The sequence below is a fragment of the Osmia bicornis genome, chromosome 2 (genome assembly GCF_907164935.1).
Source record: "Osmia bicornis bicornis chromosome 2, iOsmBic2.1, whole genome shotgun sequence".
NCBI classification, from domain to species: Eukaryota; Metazoa; Arthropoda; class Insecta; order Hymenoptera; family Megachilidae; genus Osmia; species Osmia bicornis.
In genome coordinates this window covers 12,861,779-12,885,660 of record NC_060217.1, presented here as the reverse complement: position 1 = coordinate 12,885,660, position 23,882 = coordinate 12,861,779, and the positions used below count along the sequence as shown (strand labels likewise).

General features: G+C 33.7%; 6 protein-coding genes across 11 annotated transcripts in view; 4 read left to right on the top strand and 2 right to left on the bottom strand.

The window, feature by feature from the left end:
• Window positions 1-4,707, top strand: part of LOC114878714 (elongation of very long chain fatty acids protein AAEL008004-like) — a 30,729-nt gene extending 26,022 nt beyond the window's left edge. For all 4 annotated transcript variants that reach the window (XM_029192820.2, XM_029192821.2, XM_029192822.2 and 1 more), the window contains one exon: window positions 56-4,707. In XM_029192820.2, coding sequence (XP_029048653.1) covers window positions 56-525 — 470 coding nt within the window. In that variant the 3' untranslated portion in view covers window positions 526-4,707. The remainder of the gene's footprint in view (window positions 1-55) is intronic.
• A 1,582-nt stretch (window positions 4,708-6,289) lies between these two features.
• On the top strand, window positions 6,290-9,450 carry LOC114878715 (ADP-ribosylation factor-like protein 8B-A). Its single transcript, XM_029192823.2, has 3 exons — window positions 6,290-6,757; window positions 7,181-7,497; window positions 7,586-9,450. The coding sequence occupies exons 1-3, from the start codon at window positions 6,635-6,637 to the stop codon at window positions 7,704-7,706; spliced, it is 561 nt and encodes a 186-aa protein (XP_029048656.1). The 5' UTR covers window positions 6,290-6,634; the 3' UTR covers window positions 7,707-9,450.
• On the top strand, window positions 9,262-9,964 carry LOC114878717 (protein FAM32A). The gene is made up of 3 exons (XM_029192824.2): window positions 9,262-9,449; window positions 9,617-9,749; window positions 9,828-9,964. The coding sequence occupies exons 1-3, from the start codon at window positions 9,364-9,366 to the stop codon at window positions 9,948-9,950; spliced, it is 342 nt and encodes a 113-aa protein (XP_029048657.1). The 5' UTR covers window positions 9,262-9,363; the 3' UTR covers window positions 9,951-9,964.
• A 70-nt stretch (window positions 9,965-10,034) lies between these two features.
• LOC114878713 lies at window positions 10,035-13,188 on the bottom strand. Its single transcript, XM_029192818.2, has 9 exons — window positions 13,011-13,188; window positions 12,545-12,793; window positions 12,300-12,457; window positions 12,083-12,230; window positions 11,572-11,998; window positions 11,339-11,493; window positions 11,023-11,262; window positions 10,722-10,954; window positions 10,035-10,659 (listed from the first exon to the last, which is right to left on the bottom strand). The coding sequence occupies exons 1-9, from the start codon at window positions 13,060-13,062 to the stop codon at window positions 10,477-10,479; spliced, it is 1,845 nt and encodes a 614-aa protein (XP_029048651.1). The 5' UTR covers window positions 13,063-13,188; the 3' UTR covers window positions 10,035-10,476.
• Window positions 13,189-13,454: 266 nt separating this feature from the next.
• LOC114878688 (nuclear RNA export factor 2-like) lies at window positions 13,455-16,777 on the top strand. The gene is made up of 2 exons (XM_029192781.2): window positions 13,455-15,947; window positions 16,691-16,777. Exon 1 carries the CDS (start codon window positions 14,242-14,244, stop codon window positions 15,856-15,858), a length of 1,617 nt encoding a protein of 538 aa, XP_029048614.2. The 5' UTR covers window positions 13,455-14,241; the 3' UTR covers window positions 15,859-15,947; window positions 16,691-16,777.
• LOC114878687 (integrator complex subunit 1) lies at window positions 16,018-23,693 on the bottom strand. 3 transcript variants are annotated; one of them, XM_046289997.1, is made up of 15 exons: window positions 23,407-23,690; window positions 23,092-23,271; window positions 22,499-22,980; window positions 21,126-22,415; window positions 20,885-21,060; window positions 20,658-20,810; window positions 19,898-20,575; window positions 18,042-19,829; window positions 17,659-17,973; window positions 17,122-17,584; window positions 16,925-17,049; window positions 16,673-16,863; window positions 16,331-16,603; window positions 16,109-16,241; window positions 16,018-16,036 (listed from the first exon to the last, which is right to left on the bottom strand). In XM_046289997.1, the coding sequence occupies exons 2-14, from the start codon at window positions 23,255-23,257 to the stop codon at window positions 16,126-16,128; spliced, it is 6,216 nt and encodes a 2,071-aa protein (XP_046145953.1). In that variant the 5' UTR covers window positions 23,258-23,271; window positions 23,407-23,690; the 3' UTR covers window positions 16,018-16,036; window positions 16,109-16,125. The 3 variants fall into 3 exon arrangements, with proteins under 3 accessions (XP_046145953.1, XP_029048610.1, XP_029048613.1); XM_029192777.2 differs by lacking the exon at window positions 16,018-16,036 and having other exon boundaries at window positions 16,061-16,241; XM_029192780.2 differs by lacking the exons at window positions 16,018-16,036; window positions 16,109-16,241; window positions 16,331-16,603 and having other exon boundaries at window positions 16,739-16,853; window positions 23,407-23,693.
• Between the last annotated feature and the right edge of the window lie 189 nt (window positions 23,694-23,882).

Genomic DNA, 23,882 nt, shown 5'->3' with positions numbered 1-23,882 from the left:
GGCCCGTGGTACCATTCTGACGAATACATATTTATTTAACTTTGATGTTTTCCAGGCGGTCACTCTACCTTCTTCGGGCTATTGAACACGTTTGTTCACATCGTGATGTACACGTACTATTTACTGGCCGCGATGGGCCCGAGGGTGCAACCTTACCTCTGGTGGAAGAAGTATCTGACCGTCTTCCAAATGATCCAATTCGTAGTCGTGATGATTCACGCGTTCCAATTGCTTTTCATCAATTGCAACTACCCGAAGGCGTTCGTTTGGTTGATCGGTCTTCACGCGACCATGTTCTTCTTCCTTTTCAACGAGTTCTACCAACAAAGTTACCTGCAAAGGAGGAAACCTTTGAAGAAAGACCAGCAGAATCATCACGCGAACGGTGTGTCGAACGGAACGATCGGCAACGGAATCAGCAATACCTCCTCGGGAAGAAGGGATGCGGCGGATTATTACGTAAAGGGCGACAGTTTGGCCGCGTCGGAACTGAATCTTCGAAAATCCTACACGACGACCGAGTGACCTGATCGAGTTACTTCGTGGCCATCATCGATTCGTCTCGTTCTTTTCCATCGATTCACCGAGTCGCAATCCGGGGTATCGTTCTTTCATCTTTCTGATCTGTGACAGGTCTTTCGTCGAGATCTAAACGGATAAATCATCGAAGATACGTCGCACCATGGTACACAAGAGTACAAAAATAATTGCTCCGTATTGCGACCACTTTTAACGTGAACTCGTGAGAGGGGAAGAAAGAAAGGGAGGGAGAGAAAGGGAGAACGCGCGTACGAGAGAGTGAGAGAGAGAAAGAGATATTGTATGCACGTATGTATTTAAATATCACAGTACAAGTGGATGGTCAGTGAATATAAATTATTTGCGATCAGTTGTACGACTTCGATGAAGTGTAATCGGTGAATGGGATAATAATAAATCCGCGCTCACTAGTGATCGTACATCCTCCTTAGTGTTTTGTTAGCCTTCGGTTCACTAACGACCAGCAAACGGAAATACACTTTCACTATGGAATGTCAGCATTCACCGACCATCCGCTTCCACTATGACAATATACAATACGTACGTTTTACGTATACAGAATGAGGTACTGTACCCAAGGTAGACCCGGATGTCGCGACTCAATGTCACGGATTCCTGTTGTCGCGATTCAGGTATCCATGATATATTATTTCGGTTCGCTGTACGTACACCTGCCTCGGCCGATAAGTTAGTTCGTCCATCGATCCAGCCAGACCCTCTTTACGAGTATGGTACACCAGAAAGCATGAAACTTTTGCGTTATTACGATAAACGTTAGAGACTGAACGCATCAGCTATTTCTGGTAACATCGCGTTGGTATGAAAACCGAGGGAAGATTATGTAAAAAAATCGCTTCGGCGTATAGATTAGTATCGTCATTATATTACCGACCGTGGTAATTTGGCCTGTGTTACGAGGCAACAACCATAATCGAGGAATAATTGTTTTTTTATTGACCGTGGTGAAATTGCAAAGCTTTCCGCAATGATTCGAGTCTAGCCATAAGTAAAAACTACTCTCACCTACTTCGATCCGGGTGAAATTACTTGATCGAACCCCCTCCTCGTTCTAGCTTCCAATCGTCGACAGTTTTAGATATTGTTAGAATTATTTTTCAATTTATATAATTTTCAAATACTATAGAAAGACGATAGCAAGACCGCAGAATGTTTTGCTGTCATCAGCGGTCGTGCGCCGCTCAAAGATTATATAAAAACAGGGAATTATATAAGAGAGTTAACGGTGTGTCTTGAATCAGGATTACGTAACAATGCCACCGACCGTTATCGTTACGTAATTCGGGAAGATCTCCTTTGATTCTGTTTTTTTCTTTTCTTTCAATTAGGATACTTCAGGTGTCAAAAAATTCATGATTCATTACACTTATATTGGTGACCTTAATTGGACCGATCTAATAGAATTGTCCACATACTTTCATACCACGGTTTCATGGGTTACATAAACGCCACGGAAACGGGGTTTTAAATTTGCGTGCATGTGTCCAGAATTAAGTTTCATAGAATTACTCAGTTGTGAGTAAAAGAATCGGATCGCATTTCTTGAATACATTTTTATGGTATCGTCGTTGTATAGTCAATACGTTTTAGAAGTGTATGTACTCGTCTAAAATTTTACAAGGTGTTGGTAAAAAGAAATTCGATGGCATAAGAGGTAATTTATCTATGCGGCAGTGGTAAACACGGCTAACCGTAATTCAACATTGTATATAAAATACGTTATCTATCCGATATGTTCGACTCAAAAGCCACTCAGTTGAAAATAAGAAGATAGATACGCTAGGTAAACTAATCATGTATGTACAGCGGATAGTATGTAATTTAGAATGTTTTACTGATTGGCTTTTATGCCGATTATATTGTAGACATCACGAAGCCGCGCAAAGCAAAGGAAACTCATGTTTTCAACAACAGACATCCGAGTTTTTGTTTTTAAGAAGACGATTAAGGAAGAAAGCGTCATCCGTGCCTTGCGAGTAAAGAAATGTGCCTTTAACGTATATGTAGAATGTTCTTGACGATCGTGCGCGAACATCGTTCGAATGCACAAGAACCGTCAACGAATTGTTGTTGACGATAAACAAAGGGGTTGCGTTTCAATTTTGTAACACGGTTGGCAATGTCGGATCTGTGATTATCGACATATCGCGTCGTTAAACATACGTTGTATCGGGGATGTTAAAGGAAACTCCGCGATTCCCCTTTTCCGTGTCCATTCACTTCGTTTACAGTGACCGACAGATAAGAAAGGACATCGTACCCAGATGGTCGCAAAATGGTCGCAAAGCGAGGGGAACTAGGAGCTCCCTTTGACTCCTCTACGTTATACTGGTCACGTCCGAATTTTCCTTTTCTACGACACCTTCCCTATCACCCACTAACCCAACTTGATCAGGGACCTTCTCTGCTGCTGCTCAACCTCCCTTTGTTTTCTGTTATGTGGTGGAAGATACCTCTTATATGTAGTAGACACCCCTTCTTCCTTGAAGGAAGATGGGGTAGTGTGGGATTTTTAAGGCTCGTCCAGACCTTTTTGTAGACAATTTTTTGTAAGTCTGAGCGAGCCTTTGTTCGCTGAAATCACCACGACGACCTACCTCGGGCACATCGGGGAAGCTCCGAAAAACACTCCACTGCTGCTTGACCTCCCTAGTGCAAGTTGGTCCCTGCGTGGATCTACCTCAGTGTATCTAAATATCTCTCTGCCAATAATTTGGACCGTTATACATTTTCAAACTTACAATTAGCTCTACCACCGCCTAGAAATGATCTATATAGAGTCACTTCCTGGATTGTTAAATGTGTTCAACATGCCAACAGCCGCTTCTGAATGTCTTATTGCTTATTCTATGAACTAGGTAACGGTGGTAGAGTATACTAAAGCTAGTGAGATAAGTCCGGTTACTATACTTAGGAGAATGTTTGAGCAGTAGTTAGCAGAGTAATTGTAATTAGTAGAGTGGGATAGTACGGTGGTAAAGTAATTTTACTACTAGCCTTCTCCTAGCGCTGGTATTTACTTACTATACCAACATAGTCTAACGATAAATGTAATAGTACTCCGAGTATAAGTGCACAGTTTAGAGATCTATTATTGTATTGTAGGGTTGCGCAGTATTACTAGACGGTTATTGTACGGGATTCAGGAGTAGTAAGAGAAAATAAAAGCAGGGGAAAAAAGGATAAGGACTCGGACGTGACAAATACATACAGAATTAACCAGCGTGTTTTTCTATTTAAACCGCGAATCTCTGTAGTGCTAAATTGTTGAATCGAATTGTTTAACCTCGTCGTCGGCGTTGTTAAAATTGTTGTTAAAGAGTCAGGGATTGTCTACAAGCGTTTATAATAGTTTAACAAACCGTTTCGAATGGGACACGAGGATCAAAGTTTTATCAATTTCGCACACGTTAAACCTAACAAAGCAAATATTTCTATTTTTCTAAGCGGGTGGTTTGTAATATAGGTCGTTTTGTATATTCCATAAATGAAACGTTTTATGACTGTGAAAAAAAGTTTGGGCGTGTTTCGCGTACTACTTGCTATGCGATATTTAATAACGGATACTTGCTCACCCTTTCGACGTGAAAGGGATTTTATATAGCTGTTTGTATGCTCGAAAGAAACCATTTTTACGTATTGCCGATAGAATTACAACAATTAACCATAACGATTCTCGAACTTTGTATTATAATACCACACAGGCAGACATGTAATCGGATAGCATGATGACACAAAACGGTCCGCTCGGTGTTTCGTTCGCTTTGCACGTTTCGTACACCCTGTACATAGCTAGGATAGTTTTGTACCGTCGCGTCGTAAGAAAAATGAGAACAATCATGATTACAGTCATTGCGCCATGCTTTACACTGACGCTAGCGTAAAGGAAAAAAAATGAAAAAAAAAAATTAATAGAAAATAAAATAAAAGAGGGATAATAAAGTCAAGTAACGTGAGTACCGTGCGCATAATAATAATTTATATACGAATTTACATTTAGATATTACGAATAAAAAAATTATTTAAAAAGAATGCAACAACGAAAGAAAAACCTTTTATTATAATTAATGAATTTTGTTCTGTAAACGCGGCTATGTACATAATAACAATTTACAAATGAACTAACAATAAGGAAAAGTATCGAACATCTATCATGTCTCTACTTATTTCTTTCAAAGGAGAGACAATACATTGTAGAGTAGACCTCCGCATAATACAAATTTTTATAATTTGCGTAACATGAAATGTATCCCCTATGTTATACTGGGCTCTACTGTACATACATTCGTGTACAGCGTAGGCTTCTTTTGGTTAAAGAGAAAGATAAAGAATGGAACGCTTCCATCATTTGCCTTCGGTTTTTGAGAGCTTAGCCCATTCAGGCCCACTTGAGTAAATCTACCCCTATCAAAGAGACGTCGCGATTCAAAGGGGTTGTAAAATTGCTGAAGTCACAGAAAGCAATCGTTCTAACGAAGATAAAACCAAAGGTCGATACTAGACGAAAAATTGCCTACGTTACCGATATCTTTTAATCGAACAACTCGCAAACATTCCAAAAACATTGTTTTTCTTCTCTTCCCTTTCTTTATTTTTTCTTTTGAAAAATGATAAGTTGTTATGTATTTTTTACGTCTATGTTATATTTAATAGAAAAAATTAGACAAATCCTTTGTGAAAAATAAAAGGAACTGTTTATTATTTATTCACGGTTTTAGTCTTGAACTAAAATTGCAGATCATGATATAAATTTAAAAGAAAAGTAAACATACATCTATACAAGTGAACGCCTACAGTAATGAATGTAGCATTCAATGGATCCTGACCTATTTAATGAATCAAAAATCTAATTGAAAGAAACTGTTCTTCGTATGCAGAGTACCATGCTTTTTGTCATCAGAGACTTATAATAGTCGCTACGCAATCGCTGAAGTAATTAACATAATGTCATGGTTCAGTGGTGCATAAAAAAGTTTGCGTTTTATGAATCGGTTATGGTTGGGATACTATCGCCGGAATGAACAATTTCAAATGAATCCGATCTCGGCCATACCGTATAAGAAATTTACATTTATATTTAAATCTACTCAATATTGACGGGAAAGTAATTCGTATAGATTTTATGTCACATAAATAATTCAATTAATATCTTATAATATTTAAATAAACGTAACGACAGTTGATGATACCGAGAATCATTATCACATTTGAATATACATGTGGAAAAAATTGATAAATTACGAAATCCGTTCAACTGTTGTTTCGTTCTATACGAATCAAATTTTAAAGTTGAAAACCACTGGGCCAATATACATATAGATACTTAGCACTCTGAAATTGTCGAGAGTTAACTACCGCGATCATCTGATCAACTTTCGTAATTAAATTTCAAAAGAATAATACTCTGTTAACTTCTACTCTTCTGCCAATAACGAATTAAACATTTATATCAACAATATAAAAATGATCGAAACGTTGTAAATTTAACAACTACAATTATGCATTTTTACAAATACAAATGTAACTTTTGGCCAACGCTTCAGATAACTATAGAATAATTTAATTTACTTTCGTAAGTTTGGGTCACAACTGGCCCGATATCTATCGTTTTTTATACAGTAACTATGCGGTATACACAATGATAAAAGTATTTTGAGACAAAGGAACAGAGGTCGCTTGGTTTCTGTACAATAAATTATTAATTAACCGAGATACCGGAACGCGAGCAACATCTGGTTGAGAATCACTGTAACATCTTCTGCTGCGCGTCAATGCCCGAACTGTCAAGATCGTTCGACCACCATCCGCTACCACCTACGATAAGCTTGTTTAGCACGCAAGATATTACTTTTTCATGAGATAAATTTGTGTATAACATCTTGTGACGCATCGTAAATACTAGTGCCGCGCGATTAGTCAGCGCCAACCACTGACTAGCGCGGTACATACTTTCGGAGCTGACGGACTAACGTCGTACTCGGGTGCAAATGACTACATGTCAAAGCCAGTGAGCAGTGTACTTTGAGTATATTTTTTTCTACCGGTGGAGTAAGATTTTGCTCCGAACGATTGAAAAATGTTGGCTCTCATCAATCGGATCCTGGACTGGTTTAAATCCCTCTTCTGGAAAGAGGAAATGGAACTTACTCTTGTCGGCTTGCAATACAGTGGAAAAACCACCTTCGTAAATGTTATAGCGGTACGAGAAATTTCTTCTGTTGTTCCATGTTTCTAATCGATAGTTTTGTCTTCGATCCTTTTTAATGAAATACATTTTTAATGGACACTTTGTTCGTCCGAAAATTTTTTGAATTCATCCTAACGAAGCCCCAGAATATGCACCGTTTTGGTTAGATTCTATACCTCGTTCGAAATAATTCGTCATCGGTATAAATCTCGAATCCGCCCTTGTATGAAAATTTCCTATATTCATGTGTTAATTCTTGTGTTAATTTTTTATTTTAAAAACATGCTCCTATTCGTTAGCATATTTCTTCTTTATGCAGATAAACGTAGGTGGCAAATATAATTGCATCAAATATATAAACATCTGCTTTCTTTTAATAGGTGGTGTACTGTTTTGAAATGTCTGATTTTATAACTTATGTCTTTTTTTTTTTAGTCAGGACAGTTTAGCGAGGATATGATTCCCACAGTTGGGTTTAACATGCGTAAAATTACAAAAGGCAATGTCACTATAAAGGTATGGGACATTGGAGGCCAACCAAGGTTTAGATCTATGTGGGAAAGATATTGCAGAGGAGTAAATGCAATAGTATATATGGTAGATGCAGCTGATGCTGAGAAAATAGAAGCAAGTCGCAATGAGTTACACAATTTGTTAGATAAACCACAGCTCTCTGGTATACCAGTGCTGGTTCTTGGCAACAAAAGGGATTTACCCCATGCTCTTGATGAGAATGGGCTTATAGAAAGAATGTATGTGCATTCTTTCTTGTATTTTAAATGAGACAATATATAAAACTGTCAATTAATATATTGTTAACATAATATGTTTATATTTCAGGAATCTATCAGCCATTCAAGACCGTGAAATCTGTTGCTATAGCATTTCATGCAAAGAAAAAGACAATATTGATATAACATTGCAGTGGCTTATAGCACATTCTAGAAGTGGTGTTCGCTAATACGCATAACAAGTTTTACATTCTCGTACATTCTTATCAAAAAGCCCAAGACATTGATAGCAGAATGGGGATCAAATGTGCAAGGGAGTGTTCAGCAATGATTTTATTCTGAATTGATTGATTGATTTATTAATTACTGTAGAAAATTTTTTTAAATCTGAGCTTTAGCCGTTCTTCGTTCAAAATGTATAAAACTCATAGAAAATTTAATGAAAAACAAAAAAAATTATACTTAAACCAAATACGCTCATATAAATGATAATGAGACACATACATTCTTCGAGCACCTTAGGAATAAGTAAAAATTTTTTATATTGTGTTTTTAGCTGATCAGTTAAGTAACAGTACTGTTGTTCTATCCTAAAACCATCGAGAAAAAATAAATATAACATTTAAAAGTTAACGTAGAGACGATGGTAGCTAGTATGAAATACAAACGCAAAATATCAATTATCATATAGTACACACTTTCAGAATGATTTAATTAAGATTAATTCATCACGGCATAGAGATTACAAATAATTGATTGCTATATGTACACAAATATGATGCTAAGTAAACTTGTATAATTAATGGAGAATTATTAACAATATTATACCAATTTATTATGATCCTTAAAATATGACAGTTGTGTTATGTATATACACGTATATATATGAAGAGGAATAAAATGATGTAATCCATTTTTTAAATGGAATGGCTTACCTTTACAAAAAGTTTTTACTATCGTTATAAAAATAAGAATAATCAAATACTTTACGTCTTTAAGTTGACAACATTAAGCAGAAAATTTTGAATCATTTTATGATATTATATATAGAAATTTCATTGGTTGATACTTGTGACGTCACAGCATAATCGATTTCACCATGTCGAGAATCGATTCATTCCCGCAGGTTGATTTGTGCAGTACGCAGTACGACCTACATAAAGCTAGCCGGAAGGAATAATAAAATATGATTATTTTTAATTTTTCTTAGTGTATTTCGTTTGTAAATCGTTTGTGATTAATTGTGAGTCTATTTTTAACGTGTGTGAGAAATCAGTTCTTTTGTAATTAGCAATTTTATTTCAATTATGATGTGAGCCGAAGCTTTTTAGCAATTTTTTATAATAAACAGATTTTGCGATAACTGTAATTGATTGGAAATCGTTTGTGATTTACAAATATATCATTTTCATTGTTTGTGAGTGAATAATTTCTTAATTATCGAGAAGTTTGTTTTATAATAAATAATTGTAGTGCGCATGCGCAAAATATACTCAGGACTCTTGCCAACAGAGAGCGAATCGGCGCGTTACGTATAGCGGAAACCGTTTAAATTTTCTATGTTTCATATTCTATGGGTAAAAGTTCTTTTAATTTTATGGAGCAACTGTTATTATGCTGAAGATCTTTTATAATAAAATAACAAAAATAAGAAGATAAATGATTTCATATATTTTTATATATTATATATTATTTATAAATATTGTAAATCGAGTTCCTTTTCTTTCTCTTATTCCTTCCGGCTAGCTTCATGCAGTGACTATAGATAGTGACTATCTATAGTCACTGCTTCATGTAGGTCGCAGTACGATACAGTATAAACTTGACAAGAGTTTTTTTGTGTCAAAAAGCAGTATAAGTAACAAAATATTTATTTAAACATTTAACATGCCATCGGCAAACGATGAGGATCCTTATGCACATGTAGCAAAAGGACCCTTAAAGCTAAAAAGTGATCAATGTGTAAGCAAAAAGTACGTATATAGACGTCAAATTTTATTTTCGTTTTAGGTTAAGTCGAGTTATACTAAATTTGACAGATGTCTCACAACTCTGAATGTTGTTAATTATACACGTAATGAACTTAATATTAAACATATAAATTCCAATTAATTTTATGATTATATTTATTCAAAATTAGGAAGAAAAATAAAGAAGGTAAGAAGAAAAAATTGGTGGAAGTGACAAAAGTTTTAGAGGAAGAAAAGAATAAAACTGTGGAAGTTAAACGAACGAAAGCCGAATTAGCTTTTCAAACGATGCAAGAGAAAATGGTAATGACTTAGTTTTTAAATTTGTACCTAAAAATTAATAAGTTCATTATCCATAGTCATATGTATAATTATTTACAGCAAACTGAAAGAATAAAACAAAAGGCCTCCATGACACATAAACAACGGGTAGAGGAATTTAATAGACATTTGGATAGTTTAACAGAACACTTTGATATACCCAAAGTCAGTTGGACAAAATAAATTGTTTGCATGTTTTCTCATTTTATAATTTTATTCATACATGCATAATAAAAACATAAATAGTATAAAATTAAATGTAATCTTATATAAAATTGTACTTTATTACAAAAATTTGTAAAAAAAAGTATAATTAAACTTTAGATCTCTATATAATATAGCAATTTTAAAACGTATGAGATTATAAAATTTCTGTATTTTTAATTTATATGAGCAATTCTGAAGATTCACTTTTGAAAATATGAATAAGGCACTTTTTTGTAAATGTATTCTACATTGTAACATATATAAATAAAATATATCATTTTGTTACAACACATCAGTACTAAAAATTTCTATGTACTTGGCAATATACATTATATAATTGTAAATATAAATTCAGTACATAATTATTCTAATAAATTTTATATACATAAAATGGACGGATTTAATATTAGCACATATTAGAGGTATAAAAAGTTGTTAGCTAAAGTCGAAATTCTAATCTCTTAAATGTAACAAAATGATGTAATAAAAAAGTATCAATATACTATGTGATTATAAAACGTATACAAATTACGTTAATTATTAACGATAAGGACGGATATGAAAATGATATTTTTATACCTCCACTTCCGTAATGGAATACTTGGATATAATTTTCAGTTTCTACCCAAGGATTAGATCCATCATCAAAATACATTGGACATCGATCGCGTTCTCTTTCGTATTCCTAAATTATAAAATGTGTTATTCAATATTTAATCCAGAAATAATGTAGATATTTAATATTACCTGTAATTCTAATGCAACTGCAGCACCCTCGGTATAATTACTACTTGTAACATCTTGTTTGAGATCACAGAACGGTCCAATAGCTTCAGACATAAGGACTTTGTTTAAATCTGCTCTTTGATATACCCAACAACGATATTTGCTGAAAGGATCTAGCTCATCATGCGTTATTAAGTACGATTTTAGATTTTCTTTCCAAAATCCGATGCATTTCATTTTATAATCCGGCAAACCTGTACATTTCAAGTTAAACATCAAACATACAATTTTAATTATTTCTAATATGGAAATTTAAACTTACTGTAAATGTCTACAGGTCTTCCTAAATGATCTACTGACAAACAATAGGTTTCATCAATAGCAATTTCCTTTTGATCAGTATCGCATACAGAGAAATCTGAAATATTTTGTTTGCAATAGATATTTGGACGAGGTGATAATGTAACACCTCCTAAGATTCTAGTTTCGAATAACACGTCTCCTTTTTGGTGGAACATATATTTTCCAGCGACAGGACAACGCACCGGTACAGGATTCTTGGCTAAACGTACAACAAACATTGATAAGAGAAAATGATTAAGTGCATTTACCTGTAAAGTATATGTTTTAGTACGAACCTAAAAATAAATCATACTTCCAAGCTTCTTTGTTAGGGAATTGAACCCAAGAGCAAACTGTAGGAAAGTTGTCTTTAATAACTGCAATACCGCGTCGATATCTTATAATGTTGTGATGTCGACGTACGAAATCGAAACAAACATAATCTTTCTGACTGAAAAGGAAACATCAAAATTCCCAAATAAAACATAATCAGACACGTATTCTATTAAATAATATTAGATATTCGTACCATCCATCAACAGTTAATCTTGCCATCATTACCCTTGTATCTTTTGCTTCGCGGCAAACATAAATTGTACGTCTGTAACGACCTTCATCCGGATACCAAGTTTCAATGATATGTGTTTCGTTAATAAAAATATCCGCATCAATGTTGGCAGTGTTTATCCATTGTCCACTCATGTCCTCTGGTAATCTACATCCTGGCTCCACAACTTCTGCTTTAACAGGTGTTACTCTCAATCGTTCTGGACTTTTTTCAACAGTTTTTAATGTATTACATTCAGCAGTGATAGATACTCCAATATATAGATCATCATCACGATTTTTTAAGAAACATCGATATTTTTCATCTTTCCTAGATTCCTTTGTATTTGCAACCGCGAAAAAGTGATTTTTGTCAACAAACCAGTCACCCAAACAATTATATTCCACCACTGCAACATTTCAAAGACAAAGGTAACAAACAATACTGTAGAAATTCTGCAGTGAAAAATTCATTAGGACAATGAAAATCTTACCTCCATCAAAAGTGTCTTTCATTCCAGGACACTGTTTGTATGTTATATTGAATTTTTGATTGGTTATTAAAAATTGTGTTCCTGCAGTTTGACACGATCGAATTTGTGCATCAGGATGATTACATTCTCCTGTGAACCTAAATCGATTCTATAATAACAATGGAAGAATTAAGCCTTTGTTCATAAGTACTCCATTGCTTTATTGTCAAGTACTTGCCTGATATGCAAATTGCCAAACACCTTCAAGAGATGATCTACAATTTACAGGGACATAATTCTCTGAAAATAATGTTATCAACTGTTGATCAGGTCTTAATCCTTTACATACATTTTTCACAGTTGGCTCAACATTATCAGGCAAATTCACACAACTCACTAAAACAACAATCAATTATAATGTACTATAAGTAAATCATGTTAGCATATTTACATTATTATTATCAATTGTTTTAAAATTACTACCTTCAAGTTTTTCCAATACATTAACTGTTCTAACAATTAACTTAACGCAATGATAACATTTATTATGTTGGAATACAAATGTATAATTAACATGATATTCTTCTAACATATTTACACAATAGCCACGGTTTGTCATTGATTCAGCATTTATTTCTGTTAAAGTATTCATGCCATTTTCCCATGAAAACCATGATCCTCTTATAATTAATGGAATTTGACATGAGCTTGAATCTTGAAGGGAGGGTATAACTGAAAAACACATATTAATGTTAACAATATAAAATTCTATATTGCATTTAACTAACAAAACTAATTCATTAGTTCAGTAAAATCCTTAAGAATATAGTGGTTGCACCATAGCTATAAGGAATCATATACATCTTTTCTACTATTTTACTGCAATTTAAATTGTTATACTATATACATATGCATAAAAAGTACAATTTGATAATTCGCTTAAACTTACCTTGCCACATAAAACATGCGGCAAATAAAAATAAATATAACTTTTCTGTCATCGTGTCATTAAATGAAGTTATAGTGTAATGGTACAGAAAGTTTATTTTGATTATAACGAATTTACAGCGCGTGTAAAAACATTTCCAACGCCCATCTCACTCATAAAGCAATGACTACAGATCCAACGAGGCTAGATATGCCTATTTTCAAGGGGGTTTGAATTTGTGCCCCGAGAACGAACGCCATCTGCTCTACCCCATTGATCTATAGATCAGTGCTCAAACTACTCAACAAGTTACCGATTGATTTTTCGCAAAATGGGACACTATCGCCCTCTGCCAGGAAGTAGTTCAAGTTACTTACCGATTTACCATACGGTAGTCGGTAAATTATCGAGTGGTTTCAACCATTCTTGTATAAATGACGCTAGGATCGAATTTTAAAAATAATTTATGGCGATATTTTTTAAATACAAATTTGCCAAATAATTATTTGAATAATTTTTCAGTCTTTATTTCATAAAAAAGTAGAATCAAAAAGGGCCAAAAATTAAAAGAGGGTCTGGTAAAAAAGGTACGACAGAGACCAACCGTGCTCTCTAAATACAGATTTAACCTCACCTGTGGTGCATTGTTCATTATGAAGGCTTCATCTGGCAGCGGTGCTTGTAACTCTTCAAACGTGTAATAATCCTTTACAACATATCTGTCATGTAACAAAAACTGAGTTCAGATCAGTTAAAACAAAATATCTAATAATTCTATTGGTTGAATTTAAATGACTTAAGAAAATAATTTTCACTGAATACTTCAAAGGTTGAAGTTTTACAACATTTGTTGTATTCTATAATGTAAAGTATTTGTTATACATGCTTTGTTTAATAACGCACATTTGTATGCACATAGAAGTTGTTCTGTATAAAGGAAATGTTATCAAAAAATTATCTTTTCCAATTAAACATGCTTCTATAAGTACCAAGAGTTTGAGTTAAGAAGTATTACATGGTGTTACTATGTAGCTAGTTGTAAATTATATTAGAAAAGTAATTTTCCTTACAATTATTGTTTTCAATAAGTTTATACAAAATTATTTATTTTATAATGTCATATAATGATTTATTTGCAACTCAATTTTGTAAATAAAGTGATTGCATAATAAATAAATTGTTAATTAAGTATTGATTACAATAGTAAAAGCATAACATTCATAAAGTACTATTGTATGTATCATCAAGAACAATGACAAACACAGAAGCAGTTGAAAATATGACAATTTTAGAACCATTGAGATTGAGCCATACTAAACCATCCTTTAGTGCTCAAGAATCAACTATAGCTTCACGTCAAGACTTATGGCACAAATTCATTCTCTTTGGTATTGGACAATATAAAGCAAAGGAAGTATTAAGAGTAATCATTCTTGCTTGTGAACCTGAAATAATACTGCCTGTTATGTATAAAGAAGAAGAACCAAATAAGAGTAATTTCATAGCAAAGTGTAACTCCAATGCTATTGAAAAGCTTGTGAAGCAAGGCTTATGTATAGCTTTGCCAAATGGACAAGAGTTGCACATAGATATTGTGTTGGGATACTTAAATTCTCAGGATCTACAATTAAATCCAAACAGAGTGATAGCCCAAGCATTATATTATAGATACGAGCCAACTAAAAAGGTATTGAATCTTGATGATTTTGAGAATGAAAAATCACTAGGCTCTATATTTTGTCCTATATCTTTGCCTAAAGTATTGCACTTTGTTCTAAGATGTACCAAAATGGGAATTTTAAGTAACAATCGTGATTCAAAGTTACCTGTTAGAGAATTAAGTTTAAGATATAATAAAATCACAGCCATTGTCCTTCTTGAAAAATTCTTTAACTACCATTTAACAAAATTGGATCTAAGGCACAATCAAATTGGTGATGTGGAATATTTAAGGTATTTTAGTGAATTCAAAATAAGCGAACTTTGGTTGGATGGAAATCCATTATGTACAAAATACAATAAATGTCAGGACTATGTACAAGCAGTAAAAAATGTTTTTCCTCATTTACAAAAATTGGACGGAATTGTAATAGGTATGGAGCAAAAATTTGTCCCTAATATTCAGAGTACTTTTCTAAGAGATGGTACAAAAACTTGTCTCATCAAACAATTTGTAAAGCATTATTTTACATTATATGATCAAAATGATAGACAAATAATGAATGGCTTATATGATAGAGATGCTCTTTATTCTATGACACTAGGACCTGTGTCAAATTATGTTCATAAACAGTTAACTAAAACGTTTGGAGCAAATAGGAATCTACTTAAATTTGTTGACTATGCCAAATGTCAAGACTTTTTATTACGTGGTCCAGAGAAAATTATATCAACATTTAGAAGTCAACCACCTACTATACATCATTTAAAAACATTTCAAGTAGATTTACTACACGAAGGGGAATTACATCTTGCAATTTCTGTACAAGGATTATTTTCATTTAGAGAAGTTTCATGTCCACCAATGTTTTTCAACAGAACTTTCATTATCATGAAAAAAGAAGATGATGAATATTGTATTACTAACGATCAGTGTTATCTTGATGGAACACCTGCTAATAGTAATTCATCAGGAACACATAACAATGAAGTAAAATTTGAAACAAAAAGTGCACCAAAATTTGTTCCAACTGTTTTTAGTGTTTCTGAGAAGGATCAGTTACTTACGTTTCTACATGAACTGACTACAATGAACATGAAATATTGTCACCAATACCTTGAAGATGCCAATTGGGATATAAGAACTGCTATCACAACGTTCATGAACATGTACACAGTTAACAATGTACCACCAGCAGCTTTTTTATGACTTGTTAGACGTATCTTAGTCTATTGTATATACCTATAATATTATTTATAATATGTTTGTAATACAATAAGAACATTTTATAACCTCAGGTACAAATTTATGTATGTTCTAAATGTTATTTATAATTTGTTATTGTAACAATTTCATCAGTACTTTTCTAACACTGATGACCTATTACCTGAAGAAAATAAAATAAGTAACATTTTTATGAGAAAAAATTTATTTTATTTTATACAAAATAAAAAATTACGTTTTTTTTTTATAGTATTAACAACCTTGCTGTGTATTTAACAGAGCAATGGTTTTATTTATATATGGTATAGTATTCACATTTGAATTTACTCCTAATTCAAATACCTTCTGCATCAATGGTAAAGCATGTTCTGAAACAACATAAGCGTGTTTATTAATAATCAATAAATATATTATTAAAAAGAGCGGTAAGATAAATTCAAAAATGATAATAGTTTACCTTGCATACATAATACAATTTCTGGTAACTTCTCCAAAGCTGACATTAGAATATCGGCTCTAGAACTATCCAAACACCTTTGAAACGCAGACAATATATTTGTATTTGATTCAGGGCGATGTTTTAATGCTCTCGCTAATAATGTATGAGCAAGAGATCTTATATTACTTTGCGGGGAGACAAGTAACTCTGCTATATTGTCTGTTACTGATTCCAAAACTGAAGGCTTTCGAGACGATAAATGCTCGATTTCCTGGAGAGCACTAAATACGTCTGAAACAAATACACGTTTATTGGATTGTAATATATTTATCAAAATTAAAATGTTTCTTATAATAATACCTTCGCCTTGCATTTTAGATAAAGTAGCTAACAATGATGGCCAATGTTGTGGGATAATGGGATCCGATGGCGGAGGAGTAGGAGGAATCGTAATTAAAACCTCTTCAACATCTTCTCCTTCCTTTAACACTGGAATACTCGACACAAGCGTTCTAAGCGATACTAAATTTGGATAGTGTGCCTGTAATTCACTATATGTAAGTGTAAGCTAATGTCTGAAGTTTATCAAAAGAGATTAAAGCTGTTACTTACTGAAGAACCTGAGCGTGTTTCTGCAAATATTTCAATGCTCGTTGTGGATCATAAGAGATGTATCCCTGCAATAGTGTAATAAACCGATTTAATAAAGGTATGAGATCCTTTACCGGTCCGTAATTCTGAAAATAAAATCGAATTACAAGTGTCGAGTTTTGTCGAACTTTATAATATACAAGTATCTCATGACATACTTGAAAACATTGAAAATAATTCTCAAGTGTGTCTTCCAAAGCAGTTTGATGTTCTTCGTTAAACAAATGTGGTTGTAATAGTTCTAACAGTCCCATTATTTGTACAAAAAGATTTAAATGATGGCCTGATCTAAACTGGCTAAAATCCAAATAACTTCTTCCCATTAACGATGATGCTAACATTGGAAGTTGTCGCAACACTAAAATAGGGTGCACAGCAGCCATTTTTCGAGCACACAATTCGAAATCCTGAGATTTCGAATTCCAGGACTTTTGTCTTGGTGTTGCTGCTAAAGCTGTCAACAATGAATGGCTCATGCAATCCAAAACAGAACCAGTCCATTTTGTAATCTTTGCTCCTCCGACAAACTTTTTAGTTTGAAAAGTGTCCAAGTAACATATCACTTTTGGTATCTTCATGTACATATGTAATAAAAACTGGTGTGCCATATCAGAATCTACGCTGAAAATTAAACACACAAATTTATATACAGAAGCATTTATCGAAGAGAAGTAATAACTCTGAAATAAACATACTCTGAATCATTCATCATACGTTCAGCCAAGTATTTTACAACACTAGATACTAAATGATCATCTGTGGAAACGCAATGTAACAATAAATCAAGACGAGAATCCATTCGAGCAACTGCGGCGTTCCTATTTTGACAATTGCATATGATAACAGCTTCTGCCACTAAATATGCCACCAATGTCAATAACTGTTTCTCGTGTAAAAGTAAAATATTTTCAGGCACATAATGCTTTGGCGTAAACTTGTCTCTGCCTTGCCAAAGTTTTGGATTACAAGTTAACGCCCATAGAAAATCTAAAACAGCCGTAGGATCATACCTATAAAAAGAATATTTTTCATTATTTTAATACAATATTCCTGAAATTTCAATTATTTTTTCACTTACCCCTCATCACATTTGTCTAATAAATGTCCGATACATTTGTACAAAGTTGCCCAACTAGCTCTGTGTGTTAATAAAGTTAACAAATAAGGTCTAAACGAATGTGAGCTTACAATGTTGTTATCAACTTTCATTTGTATTTTCGTTTTTCCAAACAGAAGCTTCATTTGAAGAGTTGGACATGTACCAATTAATTCCGGTTCTACAGATGCTAACCAATCAATTAATAAACCCGTTCGTGGTTTTAAAATACCCTCGTTGCTATCGTTTACTAATAATCTTGCCATTGCTTCAACAAGAACATCAGTTTTCTGTTGTTTCAAGCAAATATCTAATAACTTCCTTCCAACCGCTTCTAAATTTACAGGATCTGTACTTTCTAAGATAGAGCCAGGATCTCGATTTTGCATCAACATTGTTAATTCCATGCTTTTTGGTGTCTTAGTTAATTGAACATTTGCGAAGTCTCTTAAAATTGATAAAACTGGTGCTTTTACATCTCCGATCAGTTGTATTAAATTCAAACACATATTTCGTGTCAATTCGACCACTTGTTTTGAAGTAGATGATTTTTTTAAAGGTAACAATATTATCCGCATTAATGTACAAGAAAACTGTGGCATATGAACAAGTGAAGCTAAAAACTGTTTAACTTGCATTGAACTTAATACACTGTATATGTGTTGTATCGCCAAGACAACAGCTCCGCTTTCTTTCGCAGATTTTTGTAAATCTTTCGCTAAGGTTTTGTGCAATCGACGATACGCGTCTACTTTTTGATTCATTGGTATATTTTCGATAAATAATCTGTTGATCAAATGCGGCACGTCTGTCTTAACAGAACACTGTATGACAGACTGTTTTTGAACCATAACGCTAAGAGGCAATGGTTCTTGTAAATGTCCAACAGTCACTGCATTTTCATCGGGTAACTGTGGTTCCAATAATTGTAAAACTTGTACAAAAACAAGCCCACCCGTGGCTCCTCTTCTATGTTGAACTTCAACTAATTGTGCCATGTAAGTTTTATCTAATACCGCCTCACCAACTGAACTCGGATCGATTTGCACTCCAGCATCTAAAGTATGAAGTAATTTAGTCATCGAGGGTACAGGAATACCGAAACTTTGAATAAAAAGAACCAACTGTTGTGGTTCCAAGTCCTTGAGAGCTGCATCTATTAAACGTGGCACATTACTCCTAATCATTCTTAACTTCAACCAGTCCGGTATGAGCAATGCTTCTTCGCTAGTGTCGACAAGAAAAGCTTTAGGTGGTTCTGTATTTAATGGAAACCACGTTTCTAATAGAACGTCAAACAGTTCATCGTCCTCGGAATTGTAAGTTAAGAGAATTATCATTGCGTGAACAACTAGAATATGCATGGTACATTCTTCTCCTGTACTCCATTGCACCAATATTTGATCCTGGCTCTCAGACCACGTGTACTCTTCCGCTCTTGGAGATCTAGCTTTTTCTAGGTAATTGCAAATAATTGCCATGAAAGCGTGTAAAGTTTGTTTAGCTTGAGAGTTGTCAATTTCTGGCTGTGGCAAAATAGCTGCTATTATTGTGCTTCGTTCAACCACTAATTGAGATATTTCGTTCGCTAAATCGGTCAACTCGGGTAAGTCATCTTCTGTAGTATGCGTAGCAAGATAGGATATATAAGCGTGTACAAGATCAGGATTGTTTTCAACTTGACAAGCTCCACGAAGCGCCGTGGAAACCAAAGACCGTACTGATAAAAAGTGAGGTATAGACGGTAATTTTCGAATAAGCCAGACCTCCCTAAAACAAATATCCATTAATTATACGTTTAAAGTAATATTATGACAGATAATTATTTGTAACATTACTTTTCATTTTCCCCGTCTATGTCCATAGGCTCTTCTTCGGTAGGTATAGACCCAAGAACCATTTTTAGGCCTGTTATCGCTTGAAGACGACTACCAGTTTGTTGGCTACTCAATCTTCTTAAGAAATATTCTAAAACCTCATAAGCATGTTGTCGGTCTTGTTCCGGGTCGGTCAACAACATCTGAAGATGAGCCAGTAACTGCTGTTGTCTTGGTTGTTTCTCCACGGTTTGAGCACTGGTAGATAATAAAAATTCGCAGAGGCATTGTACAGGTAATTGACTAAGAGATCCTTCACTGTTTTGCACAAGATCTGCTAACCAAGGCATACTTTGCGAAGAACTTTGTTGTTGCCTTTGTATTATATCTAACAAGAAATCTGGCTTGCGAGACCGACACAATAAGTGTCCCAACCTGTGGGACACATTTAAAGATTGTATTTGTTCCAATACCGCTGGAGGTGGTCTCCTAGCAATGCCAGTTGGTTCCATCGTCATCAGTTGTGACAATAACAAGCTATTCTGTTCCGATATTTGTATTCTCGTTGATGCAGCGGCTAAGTGTGATTCATATTCCAATATTTCCTGCTTTTCAATAGCTTCAACTTGCAATTCTTTCGAACGTTCTTGTTCTATGATTTCTGGTAAAGCCATCGTTGGTGGAGGATACGAGAAGTGACTGTAAAATAATATCACATTAATATATTGAAACTTTTACATCGTACAAATACCTTTAAATTTGCAACAAATTTCAAACACACTTCGTAATACACATTTCCATAAGCGTTCGTAGAATGGGATATCGTTTCCATGCAACAGCACCAATAGTAAATGGATTGTGAGCAGCTAATATCAATAACATTATCCATCCTTTCCAATACAAATTCGATATTGCTAAAGTTGGTGGAACATAACTACGTAAAAGAAATAAATAATTGATATAAAAATATTAAATCAATTTTAAAGTATTATAAATATGTTTGAATACTTTGATGGTATGTTTATAGTTCCTGGAGGTTGATAAATACAAAGATTGAAAATTAATTCAATTATATTTAATTTATCCGCTTGTAATGTCGGAAAACTTTCTGTCGAATTAACTGCTGCTCGTCGTATTAATTGATCTACCAAATCTAAAGTTTCCGAATGCGTGATACCATTTTCCTTAAACACAAAATATTAAATTAGATATTTTAAGATAAGACACGATAAAAAAATTGGATACTTACTTTTGAATATCCAAGTAGCAACAGTTTCAATAATGTATTCTGTAATAGAGGGACATCGGAGATTAAACGAAGATAAAATACTCTATCAGATTCAGGAGGCCAATTGTCCAACTTATAGTACTGTTCTGGAGATTCAAGTAATAAAATTTTATGCAAAGCATGAAGGAGTTCATTTTTTCCAATAGAATACGTTTGAGGTGCTGAATTCTGCAACCATAATACAGCTTCGAATTGTATTGTTGCTACCATGTTCTGAAATTGATGTAACAAAGCAATGTCCTTTTTGTCGCCTCTTTGTGCTAATGCCGCGGCTTCTTTGACTTGAGGACTGATAGCCAGTAACATACACAAGCACAATAAATCGGCGATTGAAATGAAGACTCGTTCTTTAAATTCAAAATTAAGCAATTGTTGTGCTATATCTTGCCTTTCGGTCATTAACGTACGCGCAAAGATAAGTAAATTAATATCGTGCCGACAGACACGTACAATTTCTCGGAGCAAAGCGCGCAGAGGTCTCAGATAGTCTTCTCGATTCATCAACAAGTCTTGAAATATTTCCGCAAGTAATTTGGCCGCTTGTTCAGGTAATGTTTGAAACATCACACCCAACATTGGCATATTATTCGGATTTCGTGCATTCGATAATTCATTATAAATTGTATGCTTCAAGATAGTGGATAAGTTCTCTGGGTGTAAACCAATTAATTCTTTTACACCGTTTAGATATAAATTAATTACAGCTTTGGTCTTTAATCTCATTTTCACTAATTGACTAATAACTTCAACGTCCCTCTGTGTATGAGAAGTACAATTATAACAAATATAACTCAATAATTCTTGAGCTGGTCTCATCAATTTCGGATTATGTAACCACATTTCTAATCTTGGAACAGCAATATTTCTGATTTCTACAAAACCACAAGCTGAAGAAAGTAACTTTAAAAAGTTCTTAGTAATTGACTCTGGTTGCCGCCTGTTCAACTGCTCTTTCACAGCTTCAAGAACAATTAATTCTATGTTCTCTATACAATGACCATATCTGGGAGTTACAGGAAATTCTATTTTTTCTTTCTCTCCAGAAAATTGTACAGATGAAGATCCAGTGTCTTCGTCGTCAATCGTCGATGGACTATGACAATCGCGTGGTGTTAAGACAGATAGTTCTGGTTGTAAAATGCTTTTCGGCGGATGCCGTGTGTTAAAACCTGTTAAAATATTATCCACAAAACCTTTGCATTCTTCATGATCAACCCATACCCTTTCACCTAAAGCATCCTCAATGTACAGCTATAAAAAAAAGGAAAAATACAAGTTGATTTTAAAGTAAAGGAATAAATATAAATAATTAAATATATGTATATATGAACAACCTTTACAAAAATATCTGGCCAATTTTTTTTATCACAAAATCCTTTCATTAACAAATTAGCTGCAAGTACAGGGACCAATGGGTTTCCTTTAGCTTTGTAATTATGTGCTTGATCCCTCTTTAGTAGCGATGATAGTGCATGTAGTATACAATCATTTGAAAAAATAGAAGGACGAATTTTTGCTAAATATAATAGTCCCATGTAAACCAATGTATCTGGTTTCCACTTTTGATTTTTAAGCGTTTTAATGGCACCACAGATAATTCCAATCACTTTGTCACCTTCATCATTATCATTAGCTTCCAGAACCATTGGAACAAAGTCTGCTGGATCGCTATCTATGGCTACTAATTCCCAAGCTTCTGCACTTGAAAATGGTGGTCGTTGATGAGACACATGTGTTGCAAGTTTAGGCTTCTTTTGTGGAATATACTGAAAACTCTGAAGTGATCCCGATGGTGCTTCCTTTTTCCTATCATTTCCTACATAATTTTTCATACAAAAAAATCATAAACAGTAACTTTAATAGAGTCTATTCAGTTTTCTCCAAATTTTCATTTAAACATATATTAAAATAAGAATAATATATTTACCAGAAGTTGAAGAACTACCACTTGGTTTAGAATGAATAACCCCTGGCCTTTTAACATCGGAGCTCTCGCTACGTGAACTTTTGGATCCAAGTGCAAATAAATCAGGAGGATGTTGAGCAATTTTACTTTTTGCACCCCTACCAATTCCTGCCTTGCTGCGATCCATTATACTTGTGCTTCCTAAATGTACAAGTAATGAACAAATATATACAAGTATAAAGTAGATAACTTTAATAATAAGTTTATATTTTTTGTTCAGTATTTTAGAGTGTCATCAAATATTAAATTAGAACATGTTTTTAATGAAGCACTAACCTATTCAACATTTATAACACAAATTTTCAGAAAATGTTTGTCCGAAAAATGTTTCTAATATTATATACGATTAATAACATTAGATCGATAAATTAGTCAATTATAATTAAAAATGTACATATAACAATATTTCTCTGTCAACAAATTTATGCTTTATAAACAGAAAGTTATCATAGCAGACACCGCTATCGATTGCGCCTCTTGTAGATTCGATAGTATCGAAACGATCGAACAAAACGATTATTAATTTTAAATTATATACTTCAGTGACTACACTGCATATTTCAAAAGCTAAAGACAGAAATGAATATCAATGTTATAAATAACTTTATTCCTTTCAATAGTTTTCATTTCATTAATTAAAATTATACTTGCATACTTGTAAGATGTTATGTATTTTAAAGATTTTTATTAATTTTTCTGAATGTAAAATTGCCGCTATGAATAATTAAAACGCACGCTGACTAATGAAATAA

Excerpts from the sequence above, each read along its gene's own strand:
- LOC114878715 (XM_029192823.2), top strand. The coding sequence starts at position 6,635 with ATGTTGGCTCTCATCAATCGGATCCTGGACTGGTTTAAATCCCTCTTC. Across the intron at positions 6,758-7,180 it reads CCTTCGTAAATGTTATAGCG|TCAGGACAGTTTAGCGAGGA; the intron begins GTACGAGAAATT and ends TTTTTTTTTTAG. Across the intron at positions 7,498-7,585 it reads AATGGGCTTATAGAAAGAAT|GAATCTATCAGCCATTCAAG; the intron begins GTATGTGCATTC and ends TTTATATTTCAG.
- LOC114878717 (XM_029192824.2), top strand. The coding sequence starts at position 9,364 with ATGCCATCGGCAAACGATGAGGATCCTTATGCACATGTAGCAAAAGGA. Across the intron at positions 9,450-9,616 it reads GATCAATGTGTAAGCAAAAA|GAAGAAAAATAAAGAAGGTA; the intron begins GTACGTATATAG and ends ATTCAAAATTAG. Across the intron at positions 9,750-9,827 it reads AAACGATGCAAGAGAAAATG|CAAACTGAAAGAATAAAACA; the intron begins GTAATGACTTAG and ends AATTATTTACAG.
- LOC114878713 (XM_029192818.2), bottom strand. The coding sequence starts at position 13,062 with ATGACAGAAAAGTTATATTTATTTTTATTTGCCGCATGTTTTATGTGG. Across the intron at positions 12,794-13,010 it reads CGCATGTTTTATGTGGCAAG|TTATACCCTCCCTTCAAGAT; the intron begins GTAAGTTTAAGC and ends TGTGTTTTTCAG. Across the intron at positions 10,955-11,022 it reads AAGACCTGTAGACATTTACA|GTTTGCCGGATTATAAAATG; the intron begins GTAAGTTTAAAT and ends TGAAATGTACAG.
- LOC114878688 (XM_029192781.2), top strand. The coding sequence starts at position 14,242 with ATGACAAACACAGAAGCAGTTGAAAATATGACAATTTTAGAACCATTG.
- LOC114878687 (XM_046289997.1), bottom strand. The coding sequence starts at position 23,257 with ATGGATCGCAGCAAGGCAGGAATTGGTAGGGGTGCAAAAAGTAAAATT. Across the intron at positions 17,974-18,041 it reads TTAGACAAATGTGATGAGGG|GTATGATCCTACGGCTGTTT; the intron begins GTAAGTGAAAAA and ends TTCTTTTTATAG. Across the intron at positions 17,050-17,121 it reads ATTATTTTCAATGTTTTCAA|AATTACGGACCGGTAAAGGA; the intron begins GTATGTCATGAG and ends TTTTATTTTCAG.